This window comes from Sorex fumeus, unplaced genomic scaffold (assembly GCF_029834395.1).
Source record: "Sorex fumeus unplaced genomic scaffold, SorFum_2.1 ptg000024l, whole genome shotgun sequence".
Classification (NCBI taxonomy): Eukaryota; Metazoa; Chordata; class Mammalia; order Eulipotyphla; family Soricidae; genus Sorex; species Sorex fumeus.
In genome coordinates this window covers 57148664-57172016 of record NW_026606081.1, presented here as the reverse complement: position 1 = coordinate 57172016, position 23353 = coordinate 57148664, and the positions used below count along the sequence as shown (strand labels likewise).

General features: G+C 65.5%; 2 protein-coding genes and 1 non-coding gene across 4 annotated transcripts in view; 1 reads left to right on the top strand and 2 right to left on the bottom strand.

Moving 5' to 3' along the window:
* Positions 1-11074: 11074 nt before the first annotated feature.
* On the bottom strand, positions 11075-11147 carry TRNAR-UCG (transfer RNA arginine (anticodon UCG)). Its single transcript has one exon. It is a non-coding gene; the product is annotated as a tRNA-Arg (tRNA).
* Positions 11148-12166: 1019 nt separating this feature from the next.
* POLG (DNA polymerase gamma, catalytic subunit) lies at positions 12167-21365 on the top strand. 2 transcript variants are annotated; one of them, XR_008792456.1, is made up of 22 exons: positions 12167-12907; positions 14258-14456; positions 14963-15130; positions 15238-15384; positions 15479-15558; positions 15757-15939; positions 16028-16182; positions 16270-16396; positions 16633-16842; positions 17246-17360; positions 17481-17561; positions 17780-17884; positions 18926-19086; positions 19208-19261; positions 19338-19455; positions 19594-19729; positions 19813-20059; positions 20171-20293; positions 20385-20553; positions 20656-20790; positions 20951-21111; positions 21252-21365. XR_008792456.1 is itself a non-coding variant. In XM_056113841.1 (22 exons), exons 1-22 carry the CDS (start codon positions 12303-12305, stop codon positions 21326-21328), a joined length of 3630 nt encoding a protein of 1209 aa, XP_055969816.1. In that variant the 5' UTR covers positions 12167-12302; the 3' UTR covers positions 21329-21365. The 2 variants fall into 2 exon arrangements, 1 of the variants encoding a protein (XP_055969816.1); XM_056113841.1 differs by having other exon boundaries at positions 20656-20864.
* Positions 21154-23353, bottom strand: part of FANCI (FA complementation group I) — a 24297-nt gene continuing 22097 nt past the window's right edge. Inside the window, exons 33-38 of the mRNA XM_056113855.1 lie at positions 22616-22669; positions 22373-22432; positions 22159-22224; positions 21846-21941; positions 21646-21759; positions 21154-21528 (exon numbers count right to left, since the gene is read on the bottom strand). Coding sequence (XP_055969830.1) covers positions 21472-21528; positions 21646-21759; positions 21846-21941; positions 22159-22224; positions 22373-22432; positions 22616-22669 — 447 coding nt within the window. The 3' untranslated portion in view covers positions 21154-21471. The remainder of the gene's footprint in view (positions 21529-21645; positions 21760-21845; positions 21942-22158; positions 22225-22372; positions 22433-22615; positions 22670-23353) is intronic.

Genomic DNA, 23353 nt, shown 5'->3' with positions numbered 1-23353 from the left:
CCCCTCTGCATACTGTCAGGAAAGCGGAGCCTCCCTTAGTTTTAGGGTGGGGAGCCCAAGATTGCTGAAAACCTTCAACCCGCGGCGGTGCGATTCTTTGGGGAGAAATGAGGACGGGGGAGGAAGCACAGCCACTTTCCCCGCCAGCTCTTTTGTTTTCTTGGTGTTTTATTTGCAAAAGCTATTCACGCGGTTCAGAATTCAAAAGGCAGTGACCCCACCCCCACCCCCAGCCCAGCCTGTCCAACCTCGAAGCTGTCCTTTGAGCATCAAAGGGTCCCCCCCACCTTTTGTGACTGTTTGGGTTTTCGGTGGTCACACACTGAACCTATTTTTTAAAAACAATTTTGTTAAGCGAAGGCCCACACTTAGGAAGAAAAACAATCTTTTTTTAGGGTTCCATGGGCTGGAAATGGGAAAGAAGGTTAAATTTCGGGGTACGGGGTGGTGGCCGTGTGCTTGGGGTCTAGGAAAGGTAGGTCTTGAAAAGGAGAAGGCAGTTCTGAGGCGGGCAGGCCAGGCTGTCTTCTCCACAGCGGGGTAAGAGAACCTATGTGAGGGTTCCTGCGTCCACACACCCCAAAACTAAAGGTTCCCTGAGCTCCTGGCCGCGCAGAAGCACCTGGATCCTTTCATCCCCCGAGGCGTTGGCTAGAGCACAAATCCCCACACTAGCCTTACAGCCACTCAGGGAGGGCGAGGACCTCGGGAGGAGCCCAGGCTGGGTGTTCCTTGGGGCTGGAATCCCCATTCAGAGAACAGGGATTGTACCCCACTCCCCAAGCCGGGGGAGAGTGGGGCTGGGAGGAGAGTGGCCGGTGAGCTGCGTTGGGTTGCCATGGGAACAGAATGCAGATCTGCCCCAATCGCTTTTTTATTTGCTAGACATTGTAATACATCTTATGTTGAGACTGGGGCGGGCGGAGGCGGTGGGGGAAGCGAGTGCCGGGGACGTGGCCCGAGCACCGGGGAAGTTGGGGAGGCCCGGCTGGCGCCGAGGGCGCGGGTGCGGGGCTACCCCGGCCGCCCGCCCGCCTGGGCCAGGTTTGTCTGCACGGGCTGGGCTGGCGCGGGGAGCCGGGCAGGCCCCCGGCCGGCCCCTGAGCCATTCACTGAGCGCGCGCCTCGCCAGTTCTGCTCCGCTTCGCGCTGCACACAGACCCCCCAACTGAACACAAAGCAGCTGCCAGAGCCCGTGAAAAGTGATCAAATTATCAAGAACTTGACCTCGCCGAGGGGCGAAGCTCCGGCAACCCCCAAGCCGTATGCTAATGGCGCTCAGGGGCTGACTCGTCGAATAATTCGATAAAGGCTGCTTTGTTAGCGGCGGGGCAGCCCCCGGCCCACCCCTTGGCTCCCCCTACCCCACCCCCCGCCGGCCGCCGTCGCTGAGATCGCATTTGCATCCCCAAATCCGCGTCCTCCCGAGAAGACCGTTCCAGCCTGATTTATGGGGCGAAGGCGAAGGCTGGCGCCTTCCCCACCGGCGACCCCGCAACAACCCCAACCCTCGCTCGTCCCCGGGTCCGCCTTGGGGTCCAGCGCCGGCGCCTGCGGGAGGAGGGCTGGGGCGGGGTGAGATGACGGGGAGGAGACGCGGCGAGTTCCTCGAGGGGACGGCCAGGGGTCCCCGGAGAGGGCGCCGGGGTCAAGTACCTGGTCCGGGGCGCGGCCGTTCCGCGGGGCTGGAGTCCGCTGGGCCGGCGCGGCGCTCCTCGGGGCTGGGCAGGCCCGTGCGAGGCGGGCGCCCGCGCAGAAGTTGTGAGAGTCATTTCTACTTTCGGTTATCTAGCTTTATGACGGCTCTGTGGCACTCATACAGCTAGATAACCAAAGAGAGAAACGGGCCTCCCGTCGCCACCGCCGCGGCCGCGCCGTGCGCCCACGTGCCGCTGCCCGCCGGGCCCGGGGATCGCCGTGCGCCGCTCCCGGAGCTCAGGGCGCACGCGGAGAGCCGGAGGGGACAGACGGACACACAGACGCCCCGACGCCCGCACCCTGGCGGGCGGCTCCCCCACCGCCCAGCGGCCTCTCCCTCCCGCACGCCCTTCCCCGGGTGCCCCCAGCCCCGCGCGCCCGGACACCCGCCCGGCCCCGACGGCGCCCAGGGCGCACAGAGGGCACCGCGCAGCGCGATCCCGCAGCCCCGGCGCCCCGGCCGCCCCCAGCGCACTGGACCTGCCGGGGCCCGCGGCTCGCAGGCTAATCGCCCCGCGGGGAAGTGACGTCAGTGGCGGCCCCGGCCAATCGCGGGCTCCCATTCAAATCCCAGCCCCCTTCCCGCGCTCCGCACCGCCCAGCCTTACAATGGCCTCGGTGGCCACGGCCTCCCCACCCCGAGGGCCGCCCGGCGCCCCGGCGGCCTGCAAGAGCGCTCGGTTTGCGAGCCTGGTGCGCACCGTCCGTCCGACCTCGCCCCCAAACGCCTCGGCCCCCCTTCGCCCGGCCTCGGGGTACGCACCGCTCTGTCCCCGCGGACCGTCACCCTTAGCGAGCCCCAAGACTGAGGTCAGGGGACCCGCACGGCAGGGCCTAGTAAAGGCCTCTCTCTCGGGCGCCCGGGAGCGCATCGGGGGCTGAAATGCATGCCTGTGACCTTCCTCTTCCCTCCTCTTTCCCCAGGTCCAGCACCCGGCACAGGAGCTGGAGCCTCAGAAGGGCCGAGTGGGTAGAGCTGGGGTGAAGATCCCTAACGCTGCGGGTGGCTATCCTGAGCCCCGCGGGCCACAATCAGGCCTGACTCCATCCCTCTGCCGCTGGGTGAGTAGGAAGGCGCTGAGGATGGAGCTGGCAGGAAGATGTCCTGGACCCTAACTGGGTGGTAAAATTTGTTTTTTCCAATCACGCCGGCTGCTCTCCAAGCCCTCTGCTCTTGGCTGTACAGGGTAAGGGGCTGTCGCCCCAGAGTCCCCCAGAATCTGACCTGGACTGTCCACCTGGAAGCCCTGTTTAAACCTCCTTCTTTCAGAAGCGGGGAGCTGCCCGCCTGAATCAGGCCTCGTCAGAGGGAGCACCCTCATTTCCAGAACCCTTCCAAGCAAGGAGGCAGCAGTCGAACGAACGGCCTCTGCTGTGGTCACACAAGACCTCTGAACCCAGAAACGCGGGGCCGCGGTGGGGCCCAGGAAGGCCCACTTTTCCAAGGGTGGCCTGAAAGATCAACCGCTGTGGGACTGGTTTCTAAAGAAGGGAGTGGGTGCTCATGATTTTCAAAAAGAATCCCTTTCTCCCCTCCTCACCCCTAAAAGGGACACCTCTCCACGTGTCAGCATCCAGATTTTGTGAGTTCTTCAGTGACGGTGAGCCCATCACATACCCCTTCATCCTCACCCTAAATCCAGTTCGGCTTGCACCCCCCCTCCCCGCCCCCAGCCAGTTTGGGCTAGTCTATGAATTCCCCTCTCTCCTTCCACATCCTTTCTTCCAGACAGAGACAGAGAAGCAGCCAGTGGGAGAAGCAGAGGGAAGGGGGCCAGCAGTGCCCCCCACCCCGGGGAAGACCTGTCTCGAATCTGGGTCTGAGACAGTTAATCCCGGCGGAGAACAGTCCCTGAGAGGAAGCCCTCCACAGCTCTCCACTCCCAACAGCTACAGAACCTGCTTCCTGGGAGGTGTAGGGGCAGCCTCCGGGCCACCCAGTGTGAAGGGTGGGATTGCGGAGGATGCAGAGGATGCCGGAAGGAGTAGTGGAAAGGCTCACCTGTGGGAGGGGGTTGAGGGGCAAGGGGAGTGTGTGGGAAGAACCCTCAGGAGTGGCAATGAGCTGGATCCTACACAAAATGGCTCCTGCAGACGAGGGATCAGCGGCGCCCAAGGAGGCCCCTGCATCCAGCCAGGGGGCAGGTGCACAGGGCTTGGGACAGAAGATTCCACTGGGGGAGCCGCTCTTCTCCCTTTTTTTGGAAACTAAGTCCCATGGTGGAGAGCACTTGACTTGGCCAAGAGACTCCTGCTGCAGTTGGTGGTGGGGAGTGACTGTCCTGAAAGTGGCTCTCCCCACTCCAGTCCCCAACACTGGACCAGCAGAGCCCCTTTCCTCCCTTTCTAGAAAGGAGGCCCAGGAGGTTGGCCTGGTGGATGTGGGCCAGCAGCCAGCAGACAGGGCCCAGGGCTTGGCCGGGGTGGAGATGCATGACATGGACCAGGCATTGCCAGCAGCTGAGGGTGCCGCCCTGCCCCCCCCCCCCAGGCTGCCCTTGTCAACTTTCTTGACGGAGTCTATGTGCTTCCTCCCTGCCAAGGCCCTGGCCTTGGCCTTCAGGACCCAGAGCAGACACTCCGGGAACAGGAGATGAGGCCAATTGCAGGTTCCTAGACCCAGCAGGAAGATGCTAGGGGGCCTGACCTTGGTGCTGAGAGCTCCTGCCGGCCTCTCCCAAGCTCACCGCTCCATTCCCGGGACGGTCCCAGCCTGTTTCCCTGCCAGCCTGAGCCCAAACGCACGCACCAACAATTTCCAGCAGGACATGAGTCTCCAGCTGGTCGAGAGCCCCGGCAGCTCAGATTAGAGGCAATGTTCCTCTGAGGGGCCTTTGCTTCTTTCCAAAGCCCTGGACGGCCAGGGCCTCCCGGTTCTGCATCCACACAGCAGAAGAAGGAAGGCGGGGGCGGCTCCCTTCCCCTTGCCGACACACATGCACACCGCGCGGGGACCCTGGCTGCTATCTGCTCTGACCCAGTTCCTGCTTCCTGTCCACAGGTCATACCTTCTGTATAGGAGAATCATCCCCATCCTCCTGCCCCCCAAGTCAGGGCACAGGAGCTAAGGGGTTAACTGGAAGGGGGGGGTCTTTGCTGTTCTCACCAGGATTCTGGATTGGCCCTGCAGGAGGCTCAGGTGGGTTCTCCCCCCCCCCCCACCCCATGCTCAGGTGGCACTGGCTCATTCCTGAGAGAGGAGCTGAGTGGGCCCCAGGCTCCCTGGCTCCATCCTCAGCCCACGCTTTGGCTCTGCTCAGCTTCCTATTGTCTGCAGGGAAGAAACCGTGTCTGGAGCCAGAGCAGGTTCAGGTGGGCCCAGGCCCCTTCAGCACCCTCCCCCCCAAATCCAGGTCACCCGGGCCCTTGGGCCCTTCAGCTCTTCCTTCTGGCCTCACCTGACCTGGCAGCCGGTGCTCAAGTGTGCAGTTCACAGATCTGGGGAGGTCCGTGCCCCTCATCTACCTGCCCCCCATGTGAGTTGCCCTCTCCAGATGCCGGCTCCCTCTGCAGCTCCTCCAGGGTTTGAGGGTGGGGTGGGGAAAAGGGTCCTTCTCAGCACCTGCCTTCATCTCTCCCCAGTCACAGAGACTGTCTGTAGATTAGGGAACACACACCCAGCTGCTCCCAGGTCTCAGCTGAGCTGGGGTGGGGGGTGGGGGGCTCAGCTTTATCCATCGGAGCCCCAGGCCTGGGCCTGGTCCCCGCTGGGCTGAGCAGGGCTGGATTGAGAAACTGCAGACCCCCCCAGTCTCCAGTCCTCCAAGCACACCCCAAGGCCTGCTTTGGAAGAAAAGAATTCCCCCCACAACTTGCCCTAAGAGGGGGCAAACGTGCGGTAGCCCTTGTCCAGAACAGCCTTGCGTGCTCTTGATCTCCTAAACTGTTGTCCACACTTTGCGTGGTATTGGGGAACGAGGGGGGGCAGAGGCGGGGATGGCAGTCCTCCGAGGACCCTCACTTAGGAAGCGCCCCCTCCTCCGGGCCTCTGTCCGCAGCCCCACAACTCGCTCCCCTCCACCCTTCGCCCCGAAAGTCCTCCCCCTCGCGGCGCTCTCCGCCACCCCGCGACCCCTGACCTTGCCGGGACGTTTCTCCAGGGAATCCCGAGCGAGGTCCCGAGGGGGAGCTCCGCCCGCGCGCACCCCGCACCCCGCGCCCTCGGCCCGCAGCGCGCCGCCCAGCCCCGCGCCCCAACCGCGCGCACAGCCCGCCGGCCGCGGCACTCACGGAGCGCGGAGGGGCCGGGGCTGGCGGCGCGGGGCTGGCGGCGGGCGCGGCGGGCGCGGGCGGCGGCGCGGGGGCTGGGGTCGTGCGCGGCGGGCGACTCGCGGCTCCGAGCGGCTCCCGGCGCCGCCGCCGCTCCGGCGGGCCCGGCCCGCAGTGACGTCAGCGCGGCTCCCCCCGCCCCGCCCCTCCCCCGGCCCCTGCGCCACGGAGGGGGGCGGCGGCCGGCGGCGGGGGGCGCGCGACCCGCCGGGGACCCGCCGGGCGCGGGGAGTCGCGGCGCGGCGCGGGTCCGGCACCCGCGCGCACCCCCGCGCACCAGCCAGCGCGGAGGTGGCGGCGCAGCCTTGGCCCGAGCTGGCAGCGCTGGGATCCGGGCGCTTCGGCGGAGGAGGGAGACCTGGGGTCGGCGGGAGCATCTACACTGCACGGGGGTCTCGTTCTCCCGCAAGTGCTGGTCAAGCGGCACTAGCAGTTTGCGCCCCCTCGGAGCCGAAAGGGCCTTTTTCGCAAAAAGCAGCTCGGGGAAAGACGTCCCCCACCGGGAATCCGAGGAGGGGGCGTCCTCCAGCGCGTCCTGGTTCTCCGAAGACCCCGGCCCCGCTTTGTGCCCGTCCCACTCCGCGCGTCCGGCCCGAGCACCTGCAAACGCCCGCGGGCCGCTGTCCAAATGCTGAACTCGGCCTGCGGACCGGCGCGTTCCCGGCTGCCCGCTGCCCACCCGCGCCTGGCCCGCAGCGGCGGGTACCAAGCTCCGGGACACTCTGGTGCCCGGCCAGGGCCCTGGGAAGCCGCCGGGGAGGAGGGAGCGGCGGCGGGGAGGCTTTCCCCGCGCGCCCGGCCGCGCGTCCCGGGTCCCCGCGCCACAGCAGGGGAGGTCCCTGCGGCTGAACTTGTCAGCGGGTCCCGCCATCCATCACGAGCCAGCCAGACAGGCCAAGTTCACGAGCAACGCGGTTAACCCCTTGCAGACTGCGACGCAGGGGAGGGAGCGGCGAGGGCGGGAGCGCGCTGTGATTCCAAAGGCTGCGCCCGGCGAAAGCAGAGGTGGCCGCCCCCTCGTTCCTAACCCGTAGAGGGGGGAGGGAGCCAGGGCTGCAAGAGGGAAAGAAGCTTTGCCTCCCCCTCCCCTATGCGTTTTCTGACGCTTCCCCCCCCTTATTTAATTTACTCTTTTCATCTTCATAGATGCGTGGAAATTAGCTGGATGCCGGGTAACTGCCTTTTCCCCTTCTTCTTCTACCATGATGGCTCTTGGTGGGTGAAAAAAGAAAAAATAAATATCAGAATGTTCGGAAGAAATATTAGACATGAAAACTCGTAATTGGTATCTATTTCTACCCCATACAGGCCTAATTTTTTTAAAGGAAAAAATGCTCATTAGAACAACACAGAGGGCTGGGGAGGGGGGAGGGGAGAGCAGCACCCACCCGGAGAAAGGGTGCAGAGACGAGGTGCTCTGCAGATTTCCTAATGGTCAACACTGGGACAGCAGGGGATGTCCAGAGGGAGATGTTCATGCACAGATTCTCCCTGGGCAGCCACACACCCACTTTCCTGTCCACCCAGTGGCGGTCCCATCCCAGCCTCCAAAGCCAGGAGAAGCCCCCTCCCCCAGCTCGCTCCCTGGTGCAGAGTGGGGGGTCCACCCCCGCCCCGGCATTGGGTCACGCCTGGTCTCTTCAGAGGACTCCCAGGCATTCCCAGAGAACTTTCCTGGCCTTTCCCTGCTGCCGGCTGTCCCCTCCCCCATTCCCCACTGAATTCCCAGCGTCTGAACGACCTACCAACTTTTCCCCTGGGTACATTCTCACCCCCTCCACCCCCCAGCGCTTTCTTTTCTTCTCCAAGCGCTGGGTTTGAAAGGAAGCACCCAGGCCCAGAACGTGTTCTGCAGTCTAACTACTTCCAAATTCTTTGTTCGGGTCACCCCAGGACTCCATTGTCCGCTATAGACAGCTCTGCCCGGCCTGGCGGCCTGAATCCATTAGGCAGCGCTACTCAGGGCCCCAGCGAACCCAGCCCAGGCAGGCCCCTTCCCGGTCTCTCGGGCCTGCCCTTGGCTGACTTTGGGGGGATGTGCCCCCAGTGGGTTGGAGGGTTCTCAGGGGGTTGTCCAGTGGGTTCATCTTGCAAGTTGTCCTGGCTCTCAGGAATGGGGTGGAGGAGACGCCTGCCGTGGTCTTTCCTCTACTCCCTGTCCCATTAGAGGTGCAAATCTCCCCTGAGGTAAAGATTGGAAGGGGATGCTCCAGTGTGCATGGGGGGGGGGGGCACTCAGCAGGAGAGGGGTGGTCCTTGAAGCTCACACCCCCCACCTCCAGCATGGACAGCGTCCCAGTTCATTATAAAAAGGACAGAGGTGCCCAGACCTCAGCAGTTACCTCCAGGCTCCCGGGGGGTCCCCATGCACAGGTTAGGATATGTCCTAGCATCCCCCCACCCCACCCAGAGTGCTCTGCTTGGTGATCCATCTTAGGATGTGGCACCCATGGCCCAAAGATGAGCAGAACCCACGAAAGAGCATTTTGGGGGTCACGGGGTGCAAGCTATGCCCAGCCTGGGGGCGGTTCACTCAGGTGGAGAAAAGGCCATTCCCGTCGCAGAAGCTTAACTCCAGAGAAGCGCACAGTCCAGATGTGGGGTACAAGGGGTTGGGGGTACTGGACAAAGTCCCCGCGGAAGCGCAGTGGGTGCGGGCGCTGGGGGTCGGCCCTGGAGGAGAGGAGGGGGCGGACTCGCAGTGCCGGCCCGCGGAGCGTAGGTCCAGATCAGAGGCTGGAGCGGAGGCCAGCCCAGAGGAGCGCCCCTGGCGCGGGGTCAGCCCCCGTGCCGAGCTCGGGAGCTGGCAGGTGCGCGCCTGCTATCTGACCGGGCGCCGCCAGGCCTCTGGCAGGGCACTAGTGGCTTCCGAAGGCGCAGCGATGCTCGGCCATGCCCCGTCCTCCCCAGCGCTTCCCGCTACTCTTGGGTCCCCGTCCCCCGCCCGACCCCGGGGCTCGCCCCGCCCGGAGCGCGGTCCGGCGCCCGATCCAACAGTGCCCTCTGGCGGAAGCTTCTGGGTCACGCAGGCGTGCGGGCCCGGCGGGAAGGATGCCCTGTAGGGTCTGGGAGGTCTGAATCAAGGAGGGACCTGGTGTCTCTGCCCTCGTCCTCGCCTCTTGGCCTCCAAGTAGAGTACCTGGTTATGTGCACGGAACCCTCCGTCCATCAGGGGACGCTCTGGAGCGGGGGCTCTGGGGAGTGCGCGGAGGAGCTCAGGCCTAACAGAAGAGATTTTTTTTTTTCTATCTGGAACTGGGATCATCTTCTCGAGGATTCCCGCTTTGGGTTCCCACTAGACGCCATCCATTCCCAGAGCTCTGCCACCCCACACTGGGGCACTTAGGGTACTCAAAATTAAGGAATAAAAAAATCCCTGCTCATGATTTCTGGGCTTCCATGCCTCTCAGAGTAGAGGATGAGCAAGAAGAAATGAGGTGTGCAGGCAGGCCTGGGATTTGGCTTCTGGAAGTTTCCTCCCGGGTCAGGCCCAGCTCTTCCAGCAGGTGATGTTACACTCTCGAGGATTCTCTCTAAAGCTCAAATAATGCAACTCTCCATAAACCACCCAGAGCAGCACAGCTCAGCTCAGAGAGAGTTGGCCAGCCTCTCTCCATGCACCTGTCTCTGCCCCAGGGTTGGAGGCCTCTGGAGCAGGAAATTCTGCCCCATGTACCCTCACATTACCAGCTCCTAATGCAGAAGCCTTCGCTGACACAGCCGAGTGTGACCCAAACACTCCTCAAAAAAAAAAAAAAATATATATATAGCTTTGGGTCCACAAACCATATAGGGTATTGGGCATGGAACCTGAGTCATGAGGTACCACTATCTTCCTAGCACCCTCCCATACTTGAAAACACATAAAGCTGTGTTAAGCTGATGGGCTGAAGGTCTAGCGGGGGGAATCTGGGATCCAAACCAGGGCTCTGTTCCCAGCTGTCTGTCGACTCATGCCTGTGGGTGTCTGTCTCAGCTAAACGGAAATGCTTCCAACCCCCAGGTGAGTCATCAGGGCCCCCCAAGCTGCAGGAACCATCTGGAGCGAGGCCACCTCGCCTGTCAGCTGATGGAGAGTCCCACTGTCCCTGGCCAAGTGTGTCTTCCAGGGCAGCCTCAGAGGACGGGGGGGGGGGGGGGGGGGGGCTCCAGAGATTTCAGGGGCTGATGAGGGGCTGGGAAGGGTGCAGGGTGCCAACTTTCTGGCCAGGCAGTTCAGGGCACATGACCTCTTAGAAGTGCCAGAGTAGGTGGGAATGGGGACCCGGCTTAGCAGTGCTGGGTTCCATCCCAGGCACTGCCTGCCTGCTCCTCAGCAGTGCTCACAGTGACCTGAAACAGAATCTTCCTCCAGACAGGTGGAGGTGGCCTTAGGACCCAGAGTTCTGCCTCTCCTTCTGGAAGGATGTGCCAGCCCTCAGGACGGAGGCTTACACGCAAAGAGTCTGCCCCAAAACCAAAAAAGAAAAAAGGAGAGAAAGGAAAAAGTGGAGTGGAGGCTTTAAAAACACAAAGCACAGAGTTCCATCGGCCCCTGGGTACTGCTGGCTGTGTAGCCCTGGTGGCCCTCAGCACAGCATCCTGGAGGACTGAGTTCCCAGGACTCAGTACCCAGCGGGACTCAGTTGCTGGGGAGGCCCATACACAAAGTATAATATAATAAATATAATTAATATAATATAATATTAGGAAAGGGAGCAACAGCATAGTGGTAGGGCATTGGCCTTGCACGCGCTCCCGGGTTCAATCCCGACACCGCCAGGAGTGAGCTCTGAGCTCGGGTCGGGAGTTAGCACCATCACGTGTGGCTCAAATAACAGATAAACACACAAAGAGCATATTTAGGTGGGACGCCTGAAATGGAGCGCTAGCTCTCCGCGGGCGCTGTTCCCCAAACGGCTCGGTGAACCAGATGCAAGTGGCTGGAATGTACCAGGTTGACAGTGACACCTCTGGGTGCCTTCTTCCACCTGGGGTACAATTTGAATTGGTACCTGGGGGGACTTTATCTCACCTAGAAGAGATAGGTGCGGCGGGTGGGGAAGAAGAGGAGGTGGGTTCGCCGCCGCTTATTGGGCCTGTACAAAAATGACAACAGACCCCGATGCGACCGCGGCAGGACTCGAACCTGCAATCTTCTGATCCGAAGTCAGACGCCTTATCCATTAGGCCACGCGGCCACCTAGCGGAAACCCCGCTCCAAGCTCTCTACAAAGTAAAGCGGCGCCCGGCAGCCGGCCCAGGGCCGCCCTACCGGCTGCGCGAGCGCGGGGGGGAGTCGGACCTGGGTCCCGGCGCTCCGGGCGGGAAGGCGGCCCCGGAAGTGCCCCGCTCCCCCTGCGGGCGGGCCGGCCCATTACCGACTCTCCCATTGGCTCCCCCGGAGGTCCCCGCCCCCTTCCCGGAGAGCCGCGCGCCATTGGCTGCCCCGGTGGCCCCGCCCCCCGCTCGGAGCGCGGCGCCGACGGGAAGTCGCGGCTGCCAGCGGGGCGCGGGGCCGGGAGGAGCCGCGGGCGGGCGCCGGGCAGCGCAGGCCGCGCGCGGAGGGGACTCTGCGGGCCGGGGGCGCGGAGCCGCGAGCGCCCAGCGGACCGAGGTCTCCGGCGGGGGCGGCGCGGGGAGGCAGCCGGGCAGCGGCGCCGCTTCGCCCGGCCCGGCCCGGCCCGGGAGCGAGGCCCGAGCGGGGCGGAGGCTGGTCCCGGGGGCAGCGCGGCGCGCCCGGGCACGGCGGGCGGGAGGGCGCGCGGGGGCACCCCGAGCCCCTCGGGCTGGGATCGCGGGCACCGGGAGGGCTCGAGCCAAGGCGCGGTTCCCTCCGACTCCCAGGCCCTCGGGCCCCCCGTGTCCCCAGGGCGCGCGCTCCCTGTCCGCCCCCCGTGCGACAGGTGCTCCCGCACTCGCAGTTTGCAGAGGAGGCGAGGGGGCCCCGGCAGAAGGGGTCCCTCCCAAGGTCACAGCGCTCCGGGCTCCCCAGCTCGCGGCGGCGCGTCCCAGCCTCCCCGAGCTCGCCGCGCTACCCGTGCGCTCGCCTCAGTTTCCCCGGGAGGCTCGGCACTGTTCGCCCAAGCGGCGGGCGGCGAGTCGGAACCGGTGTCCCGCCCTCTCCCTGCCCCGTGCGCCCCGCCCCGTCCCGCGCACGTGGCCGCCGTGACTCGGGTGTCCTGTCCCCTCCAGGCCCCTGGACGCACGGCAGGTATGGTCGGGGCCGCCGCGCTGGCGCAGAGGCCGAGGCCGGACGTGCGCGTCTCCGCGTCTCCCCGCCCGTGAAGCAGCCAAGCTGGAGCGCGAGGCGCGGTGTCCTGGCGCCCAGCGCGGGGCTCCCTGCACCGGCCACCATGAGTCGCCTGCTCGGGAAGAAGGCGGCGGCGGCGGCGGCGGCGTCCTGCGCCCCGGGGCCGGCCCCAGCTCGGGGCCGCCGGGCCTGCAGCTGCGCCCCCGCCGCGCGCGCCCCTGCGCCCGGCGCCTCGGAGGGCGAGCAGCGACGCTACAGCCCCCTGCGCATCCAGATGCTGTCCCGGGGCCTCCACGAGCAAATCTTCGGGCGCGGCGCGGCGGAGAGCCCGGCCCGCGAGGCCGCGGTGCGCCGCAGCGTCCAGCACCTGCAGCGCCACGGGCTCTGGGGGCAGCCGGCGTCGCCGCTGCCCGACGTGCAGCTGCGCCTGCCGCCCCTCTACGGGGGCAGCCTGGACCAGCACTTCCGCCGCCTGGCGCAGAAGCAGAGCCTGCCCTACCTGGACGCGGCCCACGCGCTCCTGCGGGCGCAGCTGCCCGCGCGGCCCCGCAGCTGGGCCCGGGCGCCGGGCTGGACGCGGTACGGCCCCGCGGGGCAGGCCGCACCCGTGGCCGCCCCCGAGGAGCGGGCCCTGGTGTTCGACGTGGAGGTCTGCTTGGCAGAGGGAACCTGCCCCACCCTGGCGGTGGCCCTGTCCCCCTCGGCCTGGTAAGCGCGGGGTCGGCCATCCTGCGGGGCTCCTGGGACCTGGCATGCACGAGGTCCGTGATGGGAGTCAAGAAGCTGCCCGGCACCTCCCAGGCTAAGGGTGGATGCGTTTAGCGGTACAGCGGAGGGCCGAACTGTAGGAGGGTGGCAGGTGGCACACCCAGTGGTGCTCAGGGCTGACTCCTGGCCCTATGCTCCAGGGATCACCGCTGGCAGACTTGGGGGAGCCTGTGGGGTGCTGGGGACCCAGCCCCGGTTGCATGCATGCTAGGCAAGTGCCCTGCCCACTGCACTACCTCTCTGGCCCTCTCATTCCGTCCTTGCCAGGAAGCAAAGAGCACTGCTTGGGGAGGGGGGCCTGCTCCTGGAGGCTGCTGGGAGAGCTTCGATTCTGGCCGCAGCGGCTCTGCCAGGCAGCCCAGCGCTTCAGCAGCCCTGGTAGTGCAGTGAGCGCCGCCTCGGCATGCCGGGAACTTGCCACGTCAGCTCTTCCTTGCTGCTTCTCTGGGCCCAGGTCTTGCTTGAAGGTGGCTTAGTGCTGTGACTGAAGTCTCCTTCGTCCCTAGGTTGCTTCTGTGCACTCCGAGGGGTTCTGACCTGGCAGTGGTGGAGTGTTTGCAGGTTCAGATGTGGATGTGCCTCTTTTTCTGCTGTCCGGGAGTCTTGGAGGCTTTGCCCTCTGTTTGGGGGCCTGGGCCTCCCGGCAGTCTGGAGCCCCCTTGGGGCCCGGCACCCACCTCTGTTCCTGAGGGACAGTGGGTGGGCGGTGAGCTCCAGCCTTCTCCTGCCTCTGCCTCCTTTCTGGCACTTTCCGTGCCCTCTTGGCTGGTCTTGCCCAAGAAGGCATCTGCCACCCGGTGTATGCCCTCTGCCGGCCACCAGGGCCTTTTCTCCTAGTCCTGTACCCTCACGCTGGCCATGCAGGGGTGCTGTCTCCTTCTTAAAAATAATGCCTTTCTGGTTTTGAGCCCCATCCAGTGGTGCTCAGGGCTGACTCCTGGCTCTGTGCTAAGGGATCATTCTTGACCGAGCTCAGGAACCATCTCAGGTGCCGGAGATTGAACCAGGGTGGGCTGTGTGCCGAGCAGGCACCTCCCTGCCCTCCTCCAGGGTGTCCCCTTGAGCATCACGGAAGGCTTCTGTTCTGCCTGTCTCTGGTGCTGGACCCTTAGTGATTTAGGGACTCGAGGGTCTCCAGCTCCGGTGGCCGAATCCGGACCGACCTAGGCTGTGTTCCGGGCCTTGGGTTCAGTCACCGTCACCTGGCGGTGGGGAGACTCCGCGGCATCCCTCTGCAGTCCGTCCCGGAGCTGCAGGCCCTGAGAGTCCAGCGGGCCCCTCTGCCTGCAGGTACTCCTGGTGCAGCCGGCGGCTGGTGGAAGAGCGCTTCTCCTGGACCAGCCGGCTGTCGCCGGATGACCTCATCCCACTGGAGTGCCCCGCGGGGTCCGGCGGCAGCCCCACTCCGCGGGACAGGCAGGAGCAGCTGGTGGTGGGGCACAATGTCAGCTTTGACCGAGCCCACATCCGGGAGCAGTATCTGATCCAGGTGAGCCGGCGGGCAGCAGGGCTGGCCCGGAGGCGGCCGCAGCTGTGGGACCACCCCAGGCCCAGCTGTGTGGGCTCTTGGTTGGCTTGGCCTGGGAGCTGCGGGCATGGGCCTGGTCCAGACGCTGGGCTGCCCGGCACACTTGGCTTTGAGTCATCTCTGTGGCCCTGATTGTGGCTTCTTGGTGCCGCTTCTGTGGGCATCCGCAGCAGCGGCGGTGACAGAGAGGGCACGGGCGGCCTTGAGTGTGGTGGTTTCAGCACTGACCCTTCTGGGGTGGGCGGGGAGCAGAAGCCCAGGTAGCTCCTGCCCCAGGCCACAGAGCGAGACTGACGGCTCGGGACCCCCTCAGCTTTGCCACTGCCCCTGAGCTGCCTTCCGGGCTGCTACTCGGCCCCAGGCAAGGATCGTGGACGGGCCTCAGAAGTGGCCAGACTGGTGGAGGGGCAGAGAGCGCAGGGGCGGGGGGCACTGCAGGCTGACGCCCTCTCCGGGGCTCCCCGCAGGGCTCCCCGACGCGCTTCCTGGACACCATGAGCATGCACATGGCCATCTCGGGGCTGAGCAGCCTCCAGCGCAGCCTGTGGGTGGCCGCCAAGCAGGGCAAGCACCGGGCTCGGCCGCCTGCACCACCCGGGGGCCGCAAGGCTGGGAGCAGAAGCAACGGCCCAGGGGTGAGAGCAAGGGGCAGGGTGAGGGTGTGCGGGGGTCTGTCTCAGTGCCCCTGCGGGTCTGAGCACCCCCCTCCCCCACGCACAGACACACTGCCCTCTGCCCCCAGATCTCGTCCTGGGACTGGCTGGACGTGAGCAGTGCCAACAACTTGGCAGACGTGCACCGTCTCTACGTTGGGGGCCCTGCCCTGGAGAAGGAGCCCCGCGAGATCTTCGTCAAGGGGACCATGCAGGATGTCCGCGAGAACTTCCAGGTGGGGGACCCGGGGGCCCGGCTGACCCCGGGACCTGGCACGGGCAGTGGCACGGCCTCCCACCCACCCTGCGCCCTCTGCTTGCCCGTGACAGGACCTGATGGGTTACTGCGCCCGGGACGTGTGGGCCACCTTCGAGGTCTTCCAGCAGCAGCTCCCGCTCTTCCTGGAGAGGTGAGATCTCCCCCACCCCCACATCGGGGTGCCCTGAGCCCTGGAGGGCCAAGGGGTTGGGTGAGTGCCCTGGAGCCCAGGGCCTGGGCAAGCGTTTGCTTCCCCTGTGCCACATGTGACTGTGGGCGTGGCAGCGGCACCCTGAGAGCCCTGGCATGGAGCTTCAACCCTGCCTCCCGGGCCCGCACTCGTCCCCAGGTGTCCCCACCCTGTGACCCTGGCCGGGATGCTGGAGATGGGGGTGTCCTACCTACCCGTGAACCAGAACTGGGAGCGCTACCTGGAGGAGGCACAGAGCACCTACGAGGGCCTGCAGCGGGAGATGAAGAAGTCCCTGATGGGCTTGGCCGACGCCGCGTGCCAGCTGCTCCCGGGAGAGCGGTGAGCTGGCTGCAGGGCCCCCCGCCCCGGGCCAGGGCACTCGAGGGGTGGGCCCCAGCCTGAGCCCGCCCCGGGACCGGCTCTGCAGGTACAAGGAGGACCCCTGGCTCTGGGACCTGGAGTGGGACGTGCAGGAGTTTAAACAGAAGAAGGCAAAGAAGGTGGCAAGGAAGGAGCCAGCCGGGGACCACCAGTCACCCCCCCAGGGGCCCAGGGCCCCCGAGGAGCCTCCGGATCAGGAAGGTGGGAGCAGGAGCTGGGGGTGTGGAGAGGAGTCACGCCGTCTCCCTCCAAGGGGCCCCCATCGCACGCTCTTTCCGCCCCACACAGACCTGGGGCCCCCCAGTGAGGAGGAGGAACTGCAGAGAGCAGCCTCGGCCCGCGCCCGTCTGGAGCAGCTGCAGGGCACCACACAGCGCCTGCCCAAGCGAGCCCAGCACCTGCCCGGGCACCCCGGGTGAGCCCCGGGACCCCTGCACCTCTCGGCCGCCTCTGGGCTCAGGCCGGGAGAGCGCCGCGTTTCCTCCCTGTGATGAGAGTGAGGAGTGGGCACCCAGGGAGGCATGGGGGTGGGTCGGGACCGAGCCCAGGAGATGGGAAGTCTCAGGCCCTGGGTGCCCAGCAGCTACACGGGAGAGCAGAGGTGCCAGCCCAGATACGGGAGCGGCGCTAACCACCTCCTGCCGGGCACAGGTGGTACCGGAAGCTCTGTCCCCGGCTCGATGACCCCGAGTGGGCCCCGGGCCCCAGCCTCATCAGCCTGCAGATGCGGGTCACCCCCAAGCTCATGGCGCTCACCTGGGATGGCTTCCCGCTGCACTACTCGGAGCGGCACGGCTGGGGCTACCTGGTGCCCGGGCGGCGGGACAACCTGCCCCCGGGCCCGGCCGCTTGTCCCTACAGGTGAGAGCGGGCTGCGCCCCATGTCCAGTGCTCTGTGCCCGTGCTCACGCAGTTTGCCGCAGTGCTGTTTGTTCCATCGCCTCCCTCCTGTGGGGGGAGGGAAGCCCGGCCCCCCCACAGCACTGTTCTTCTCTGTTTGTTTCGGGGCCACACCTAGCTTGTTCTTGCGGGTCGCAGTGTTAGTGTCAGGTCAGTGGGTCTGTGGGCCCTGGGAGTGCTGGTCCCCTGGAGTGTGTGGTCCATGGAATTGCCGGTCCACGGAAAGGCATAGTCCGTGGGAGCCTCGGTCTTTGGGAGCAGAGCGTGTGGACTGGGTGTGGCGCATCTGAGCTGGTTCCGAGGACCAGCCAGGGGTATGACTGCCCGGGAGTCACCACGGGCCACGCTGGTACCGTCTACCCAGAGCCATTGAATCCCTGTCCCGGAAACACCGTCCAGCGCAGGACCGGCAGCCGCGGCCAGAGCCGGGCCTATCTGAAGACTTCCTGCTTGCTGAGGGCAGCGCCCTGTGGCCCACGGTGAGGCAGGGAGGGAGGGGTGTTGGGGGGGGACAAGACCGGTGGGGGGGGGACAAGACGGTGGGGGGGGGGCCGCTGCTGGTCTGCTGGGGCACTGGCTCACTCTGCCCCTCCCCCCAGGCGGAGCAGCTGGGCTGCCACGAGGCGGAGACTGGGATGGAGCGCTGGGAAGACCCCGACTTGGGCAGACCCCCGGCTCTGGTGAGCAGCCCTAGTGCAGGGCGGCTTTGGGTGGGTGCTAGGGGCAGGGCCTTTCGGCCGGCAGCTCTCGCCCCGAGACTTTCCGAGGGCTGGCGGCGAGGTCGGGGGTCGTGTGGCCCCGACCCACTTGGCTCGGCTGCCCCCGTTTCAGGCCCTTTTCCCACCCTCCCTTGGTGCTTGCCCGACGCAGGGCCTGACCGAGGTGTGTGGCCCCACAGCCTGAGGCGACCCCTCGAGCCAGCCGGCCAGCCGCTCACCATGGCAACGGCCCCTACAATGATGTGGATGTCCCGGGCTGCTGGTTCTTCAAGCTGCCTCACAAGGTGGGTGGTGCCAGTGTGGCCCCCGCCAGGTTTGCTGCTGGGTGTGTCTCTCCATGTCTGTCTGTGTTCATGGATGCTGTCCTCTGGTCTCAGTGCACACGCATGTATCCAGCACAGACGGTACATGCATCTGTGCACCTTGGTGCATGTGTGTACATGTGTGTATCTACAGTGTGCTCCAGTGTGAACGTGTATGTATCTGTACAGTGTGTCCCAGTATGTGTGTGTACATGTGTGCATCTGTTAGTATGTATATACTATGTGTCCTGGTATATGTGTGTGCAGGTGTGTATCTGTTTGTACACATGTCTGGTGTGTGTGCGCAGGTGTGTGTCTGTACAGTGTGTCCTGGTGTGCGTACGTGTGTGTCAGTCTGTACAGTGTGTCCTGGTGTGTGTGTACACAGATGTGTGTGTCTGTACAGTGTGTCCCGGTGTTTGTATGTGCAGGTGTATGTTTGTCTGTACAGTGTGTCCTGATGTGTGTATACAGGTGTGTATCTCTACAGTGTGTCCTGGTGTGTGTGCACAAGTGTGCCATGGTGCTTGTATGTGCATCTCTGTGTACATACCTTGGTATGTATGTGTGTGGGTCACACCTAGTCATGTTCAGGGGTAGCTCCTGGCTCTGAACTCAGGAATCACTGCTGGCGGTGCTTGGGGGGCCTATGGGGTGCTGGGAATGGAGCCCAGGTTTTTCACGTGCAAGGCAAACGCCCTCCCCTCTGTACTATTGCTCTGGCCACAGGAGTGTTCGTTTATACACATGCACTTGTGTTTGCCTCTTGGTGTGTATGTACTTGTGTGGATGTCCGTGGGTGTGTATGTACATGTATATCTATACATGTATATATGTCTGGGGACACATGTACATGTGACATGGAGGACACATGTCTGTACATGCATCTGTACAAGTGTTTCTGGTTGGTACGTGTCCGCCAGGGTCGGCCATGAGAGGTACTCACCTTTGCCATGCTGGGGTGTGTGTGGGGGGCGGACCAGGGGCCCAGGGTCCCTGCCACCTGTGTCCTGTGCCCTCCAGGATGGGAGCAGCTGCAACGTGGGCAGCCCGTTTGCCAAGGACTTTCTGCCCAAGATGGAGGATGGCACCCTGCAGGCTGGGCCCGGAGGTGCCAGTGGGCCCCGTGCCCTGGAGATCAACAAGATGGTTTCTTTCTGGAGGAACGCCCACAAGCGGATCAGGTGGGCTGCGGGCAGGGCTGGAACGGACTGGCCTGTAGGGTGGGCGCCTCCGGTCCCACGTGCCTCAGGGCAAGTCAGGCCGGCCGGGGTGGCTGTGTGAAGCCCTCCTGTCCCCCCTCAGCTCCCAGATGGTGGTCTGGCTGCCCAGATCGGCTCTGCCCCGTGCTGTGACCAGGTACGGCTGTGGTAGGGTGGGGGGAGGGTGGGTTCTTGGAGTGGATTGGCTCTGAGGCTTCTGTTCCTCCCACCAGGCACCCTGCCTACGACGAGGAGGGCCGGTACGGGGCCATCCTGCCCCAGGTGGTGACCGCGGGCACCATCACTCGCCGGGCTGTGGAGCCCACCTGGCTCACTGCCAGCAATGCCCGGGTGCGTGACATGGGGATCCCCAGGGCAGGACCCCAGGGTCGGGGCCAGGCAGCACCACGTCTGCTTCCCTCCCTGCAGCGGGCAGAACCCTAGCCCCAGTGCCCCGAGGCGCCACCCTCTGATGCTGGCTCTCTGCAGGCCGACCGAGTGGGCAGCGAGCTGAAGGCCATGGTGCAAGCCCCCCCGGGGTACGTGCTGGTGGGTGCTGACGTAGACTCCCAGGAGCTGTGGATCGCAGCGGTGCTGGGTGACGCCCACTTTGCAGGCTTGCATGGTGAGCGTCCTGGCCAGGCGGGGTACGGAAGGGCCCAGGCCAGGGGGCTGTGCGTGACCCCACATACACTGCGTCGCCCCCAGGCTGCACGGCCTTCGGGTGGATGACGCTGCAGGGTCGGAAAAGCCGGGGCACAGACCTGCACAGCAAGACGGCGGCCACGGTGGGCATCAGCCGGGAGCACGCCAAGGTCTTCAACTATGGCCGCATTTACGGGGCTGGCCAGCCCTTTGCCGAGCGGCTGCTCATGCAGTTCAACCACCGGCTGTCCCCAGAGGAGGCGGCCCAGAAAGCCCAGCAGATGTACGCGGTCACCAAGGGTCTGCGCCGGTGAGGCCCCCAGCCCCTTGCCGCTGCCGCCTGAGCCGCCCTGGGCACAGCCGGTCTGTGGGCGTCCCCTTGTGCTCACAGCCCTCGTCCCGCTCCGCTGCTCTGCTGCAGGTACCGGCTGTCGGAGGAGGGCGAGTGGCTGGTGCAGGAGCTGGGCCTGCACGTGGACAGGAGCGAGGACGGCTGGGTGTCCCTGCAGGACCTGCGCAGGATCCAGCGAGAGGCGGCTCGCAGGTGAGCCCCTCTTGACCGGCGCCGGTGCTCCCTGGAGCTCGGTGGCAGTGGCGGGGACTGACCAGGCCTGTCCCTGCTCCCCCCCGCCCAGGTCGCGCAGGAAGCGGTGGGAGGTGGTGGCCGAGCGGGCGTGGACGGGGGGCACTGAGTCGGAGATGTTCAACAAGCTGGAGAGCATCGCCACGGCTGCGCAGCCGTGTACCCCGGTGCTGGGCTGCCGCATCAGCCGTGCCCTGGAGCCCGCCGTGGTGCAGGGGGAGGTATGGCCACGCCTGGGGCCGGGGCAGGGCGGGGGGGGGGCTGGCGGTGGCCTGGAGCAGGGCGGGGCGTGCCAGGCTCACGTGCCCGTGTCCTGCCGGCAGTTCATGACCAGCCGCGTGAACTGGGTGGTGCAGAGCTCGGCCGTGGACTACCTGCACCTCCTGCTCGTGGCCATGAAGTGGCTCCTGGAGGAGTTCGCCATCGACGGGCGCTTCTGCATCAGCATCCACGACGAGGTGCGCTACCTGGTGCGCGAGCAGGACCGGCACCGCGCCGCGCTGGCCCTGCAGGTCAGCAACCTGCTCACCAGGTGGGCCGCGGGGTGTGGCCCGGGCGCGGCGGGCGGGGGGGCTCCCCAGGCTGCCCACCCACCCCGCGGAAACTCGGCTCTCCCAGGTGCATGTTTGCCCACAAGCTGGGCCTGGACGACCTGCCGCAGTCGGTGGCCTTCTTCAGTGCCGTGGACATCGACCAGTGCCTCAGGAAAGAAGTGACCATGGACTGTAAAACCCCGTCCAACCCCACAGGAATGGAGCGGCGATACGGGATTCCACAGGGTGAGAAGCGGGCAGGGGCGGTGAAGGAGCGGCCAGACTCGGTCAAACCACACGAGAACCATTTATTGTCAAAGTGCAAAGTTGGGGGGGGGGCGTTGGGACACCAGCAAGGTGGCCACCCGCTGCTCTGGTCCTTGCAGGGGAGGCTCTGGACATCTACCAGATCCTCGAGCTCACCAACGGCTCCCTGGAGCGACGCCCCCCGCCAGCGGAGTAGCAGTGCCCGCCGGGGGTGCAGCCCCCCACACCCTCAGACTCGGAGCCGGGCTCAACAGCAGGAAGGGCAGGAAGGAGCTCGGGGGGTTCCAAAGCAGGTGCCAAGGCCAGCGCCGGCCACCGGACGGGCCGCGGCTGTGAAACTCAGGACGATGTTTCTTTTCTCCGTTTCTTGGCGGGTTCCGCCTCCAGCGTGCAGCCCTGGGAGGGAGGCAGAGCGCGCTGAGGCCGAGGGAATAAACTCCAGCCTTTCCGCGCCACCCGCGCCCGCTCTGCGCTTTCCCGCCGCCGCAGGGGGTGGGGAGGGCTGGCGGTCACCTCCTCGCCCTGCTCCTGGCCGTCCTCCTCCTCACGGAGCACGGCGTCCAGGATGTTCCCTTTGATCTTGAAGTCGCGGGAAGTGCTAAGCTTCATGTGCTGCATGAGGTTGACCTGGGCGGGCGAGCACGGCGCTGTGCAGGGGGCCGGGCCTGGCGCCCCCAGCCCGGGCCCTCCCCGCACAGCCCCGTCCCGCTCACCTTAGACTTCTTGGAGAGCAGGATGAGGAACTTCTCGTACTGCTCAATGGAAAACACGAGGTTGGGGATGGGCTTGGTCTCCCGGAGAGATCGGGCCTGGAGGGTGCAGACAGCCCATGAGGAGGTCGCCCTCGGGGCTACTGCTTTCCCATAAGCACCAGCAGGTGTGTCCCCCCAGCCCCCCTCGAGCTTCCTGAGCGAGGCCCCTGCACCTGTCAGCCTGCCCTGGGCTCAGTCACTGGGGCTGACACGGCAGTGCCCAAAGCAGACTGTCACCGGGGCCGTCCCCACGCCCCGCCCCGCGGACACTCACCATGGCCGTGGCCACCGTGCCCTTCTCCTTGGCCTTCTCCCCTTTTGTGGGGAGGCTCTGTTTGTTCTGGGGAGAGAATCAGGGGGAGATGGGGCGCGCTCCTGAGGGCAGTGCCAAGACCTCCCCTTTCTCCTGTCTGGCTCGGGGCACAGTGCCAGAGAGAGCCCAGGGACTGTGGTCCCCAGCTCTGTGCCTGAGCTTAGCGGTCACTGACCTGCACGTACGAAATGAAGGAATAGCAGACGGGGGTCAGGTGCGAGCCAGAGAGCTTCACCTGCAATGGCAGGAAGGGGCCACTGAGGCCGCAGGATCATGGGGCCAGGCCCCACGACACCCCCCCCCCCCCCATGGGCCGGCCACTCGGTCAGGAATAGCCAGGAGTGTCCCCTGCATCCCCAACTGCACTCTGGAGCCCCCAGAGAGGGGAGCTGAGCACCAGGGGGTGGTGCCCACTTACCAGCTTCTCCATGTTCTTGGGGATCCCTCCAGGCCCCTGGCACACCTGGATGGACTGAGAGGGCAGCGGAGTCAGGAGACGCAGCAGGAAAGGGGACAGCTCCCTCCCCCAGGCAGCACTGACGAGTCCCACCCACTTGATGAGTCCCACCCACTTGACGGGTCTGCGAGGGGGCAGAACGTGGCAGTGGCAGTGGCAGTGGCTTGGCCTGAGTAGCGAGGTGAATGAGTGACAACAGGCCCAGGCCAGGTGGAGGGCGCCTGCGTTCCTCAGAACTGGCCCCAGCCCCGCTCCCTAACTGCCCGCCTATTGAGCCTGTTGAGCCTGGGGCGGGCGAGACAACAGCGAGGGGATTCTGTACGGCTTTCAAAACAAAATGCCGGACCACGGCGGGGCTTCCCGCAGAGCCGGGCAGAGGCACCGACCCCTGCAGTGTCGGGCATCGAGCGCCATCCCGACCCTAGGAGGAGCACCTTGGCCGAGCATAACGGGGAAGGGAAGAATGGAGCCCACAGGTCATCATCCATCTCTGGTGCTCGGCGGCCTCAGAGCACCAGCAGCGTCAGGGGGAGAACCAGAGGCACAGGACAGGCACCAAGGCACGTGTCTGCAGCCACCCACCTGCTCTCTAGCACGGCCCCCTGAGCAGAGCTGGGAGTGCCCCAAAACCACCACCACCTCGGGCCACAGAGCCCAGTGGATGAGGCACCGGCCGGGCACGTGGCCTCCCCTGGCTCT